The sequence below is a fragment of the Bidens hawaiensis genome, unplaced genomic scaffold (genome assembly GCF_021521415.1).
Source record: "Bidens hawaiensis isolate Kalapana, Puna unplaced genomic scaffold, B.hawaiensis_p1.1 tig00011542_1, whole genome shotgun sequence".
Taxonomy (NCBI): Eukaryota; Viridiplantae; Streptophyta; class Magnoliopsida; order Asterales; family Asteraceae; genus Bidens; species Bidens hawaiensis.
In genome coordinates this window covers 415,730-418,946 of record NW_027491904.1, presented here as the reverse complement: position 1 = coordinate 418,946, position 3,217 = coordinate 415,730, and the positions used below count along the sequence as shown (strand labels likewise).

The 3,217-nt window shown below is 42.2% G+C and overlaps 1 protein-coding gene across 1 annotated transcript; it reads right to left on the bottom strand.

Moving 5' to 3' along the window:
* Positions 1 to 508: 508 nt before the first annotated feature.
* Positions 509 to 1,981, bottom strand: LOC143538284 (F-box protein CPR1-like). Its single transcript, XM_077031873.1, has 2 exons — positions 1,790 to 1,981; positions 509 to 1,754 (listed from the first exon to the last, which is right to left on the bottom strand). Exons 1-2 carry the CDS (start codon positions 1,926 to 1,928, stop codon positions 817 to 819), a joined length of 1,077 nt encoding a protein of 358 aa, XP_076887988.1. The 5' UTR covers positions 1,929 to 1,981; the 3' UTR covers positions 509 to 816.
* Positions 1,982 to 3,217: the final 1,236 nt, after the last annotated feature.

Genomic DNA, 3,217 nt, shown 5'->3' with positions numbered 1-3,217 from the left:
GAAGCGTCCGGGAAACGTTTCGGCTGCGTTTCCCCGGCGTACCCGTCCCCGGGGCGGGGACTCCACTATGTTTCGCGTTTCCGTGCTTCTTAGCTAGATTGTCTAAAAGCAAGGTTGGTGTTATCCAACTGGTAAAATGTGAGATATCTTCTAAAATAAGAGGAAATCTGCACTTATGTCATCTTCCCGGATTATTTTGACTTAATAATGATTTTCCTTTATTTTCATTTTGACCCCTAACACAAACAGCATTTTGCAACCTCTACTTGCAGATTACATACCCTGCAACTTCAGTAGTTATGTTACTTATGTAATGTTTAACTTTACTTCTTCAATCTATTATAACATTAACCGAAGTAATTAAGTATGTTAGAATAATAATAATAATAATAATAATAATAATAATAATAATAATAATAATAATTAAAAAAATCACCATTCAAACTTCCAAACATATGTTAAAGCAACATATAAAAGCACAAGTGCATGAAGAAGAAGCAGTAGCTGAAGAAATCAAATACAACATTTTAACAAGCATGTGTTTTTTTCACTCAACCATTCCAATAATACACTACCCAAATTCATGGATCTTTTGGGGAAGATAGACATTCTAGTTACCAGCGAAAGACATGTAGTAAAATAATATAAAATTAAACCTGGATTAAGTAGCACATTGTTACTGAAATATTGAAGGGCATACCACCTAAGAAGTGATGAAACCAAATCACCTTGAAACTTGAGGGTCATCTTGTATTGCACCTCAATCTCTATGCCTTGCTTGTATGCTTCAAAATCCTTTTGTTCTTAGCTCCACCTTCAAATGTCATTCATAAACCATACATTTGGCTGATCAAGCAGAAGTAGCGTTTCCATGTACTGATACGCATAATATAAACCCATTGATCCATCAATCACAATATCATCAATCACGAGAGTGTCATATATAGGTTCACCACTCTTCCGAAATCCCGCTAGTAAAGCATGTACGTTAGGAGTAATAGTCCATAGCTTTGTAAACAATTTTGGAACACCACCCCCCATCATCCATACATCAAAAGCTCCATTAATGAGATGTTCATCTTGAACAACCACAACAAGAGATTCCCCAAGCTTATACAATGACAATTTATAACCCATACCAGCAAAACAATTTGGAAGGTTTACTTCACTAAACTCTTCACTTGTCATATCAAATGAAATAATCATAAACCTAAAACCACCGTCCACAGTAATCACATCCATAGCAAGCCAATAATAAACACCATCTATAACTACAGTATTATAGTCATCAAATTGAATTGATTTACGAGGGAGATTGCCATATGACCTTCTCCAAGCCCGTGTGCTTAATGTAAAAACCTCAACCTCAGGAAGGTTGCAAGTGACACTTTCCATACCCGCCGTCTTGTGATGACTAAGATACGTAATCTTGACAATCTTAGGGTCATTAGTCTTATGACAAACCCCAAAACCTATAGCAGTTCTATATATCCCTTCTTCTACATTAGAAGGCACGGCAACAGCTACCGCTTTTCTAATAGAAATATTCCAAAGAACAACCATGTCCGTCCTACGACCGCCATACAAAGCTAACAAACCATGAGAACTGCCAATTATCCTGCAGGGACGAGCAAGCATGCCAAGCAATTGAGGAGGACTCGGGGATAGTTTGTGTTCGGGAAAAGTATGATCATCAACAATTGAAACATATTTGACATCACGATCATATCCACCATCGACAGTGAAAAACATATCTTCATACGGTGTTGTACCTGTGTGCGGTGGCAACGGGAATGCTTTTTAATAAAATCAGAGCTGTCGATGATAGACTTCCATGTTTTGGAGACCGATCGGCACTGAATCAGCGATTTCACATGAAGCCACTTCACGATTTCCAGTTGGATTTCAACAGGTATGTTATCTGACATTTTGAACAACTGATTTCTAGGGTTTACCAGAGATACTGAAATGGAACAACTAAGGAAGGAAGGCTATCGAATAAATTACATACTCTGCTTCTATTTTAATAACCGTCTAATGGCCCAAAAAAACTAATTTTAACCTTTTTTAAGGCGATTTTATTGCATTTAGGATAACACATTTTCTAAATTAGGAGAGCCCTTATGCTGGTCCATTTTGGCAGATTATGTTGTCTTAGGGGGTGTTTGTTTTTTCTTCAAACATCTTCAAGGGAGCTAATGTCTGCAGGCGCGCAGACATTACCCTTGAAGACTGTTTGTTTTTTTTCTTAAAACAGATCTGAAGTTATCTTCTTTCATCTTAAAAGAAAAGCAAGGAAATCTTGCTTAAAACATCTTCACAAAAAAACCATACTCTTCTCCCTTTGCAGCCACCCTCTCATCCACTGCTCCTACCACCGTCCGCCAACACCACCACCCACCGTACGCCGCCACCACCACCCCCGTACCCCGCCGCCACCGTCCACCACCATCCACCGCCACCACCACCGTCCACCACCCACCATCCATCACCACCACCGTCCACCACCCACCATCCATCACCACCACCGTCCGCCACCACCACCACCATCCATCACCGCCACCACCACCATCCATCACCCACCACCACCACCATCCATCACCGCCACCACCACCACCATCCATCACCGCCACCACCACCGTCCACCACCCACCATCCATCACCACCACCGTCCACCACCCACCATCCATCACCACCACCGTCCGCCACCACCACCACCATCCATCACCACCACCGTCCACCACCCACCATCCATCACCACCACCATCCATCACCACCACCACCATCCATCACCGCCACCACCACCATCCATCACCCACCACCACCACCATCCATCACCACCACCGTCCACCACCAACCAAAACCATCCATCACCACCACCCATTGTCCACCACCACCATCCACCGCCACTACCCACCGTCCGCCGCCACTACCACCATCCACCACCACCACCTTCCACCACCCACCAAAACCAAATCGGCATGGCAAGCAAAGACTAAAAACTAGATGTAACTTGAATAAATGACTTCTATCTTGTGAGATAAGTTTGACAGTTATGCAGACAGTATCAGCTTATAAAAACAAACAGTCTTATATTTTCAGCTTGCAGATCTTCAGACCACATCTTCAGTTGCAGACATGAAAACAGATGAAATCAGCTTGCAGACAGTTTATGTCTGCAAAAACAAACAGCACCTTAATCGCTCTTACGTTGTCT

Excerpts from the sequence above, each read along its gene's own strand:
- LOC143538284 (XM_077031873.1), bottom strand. The coding sequence starts at position 1,928 with ATGTCAGATAACATACCTGTTGAAATCCAACTGGAAATCGTGAAGTGG. Across the intron at positions 1,755-1,789 it reads TTTTATTAAAAAGCATTCCC|ATATGTTTTTCACTGTCGAT; the intron begins GTTGCCACCGCA and ends CACCGTATGAAG.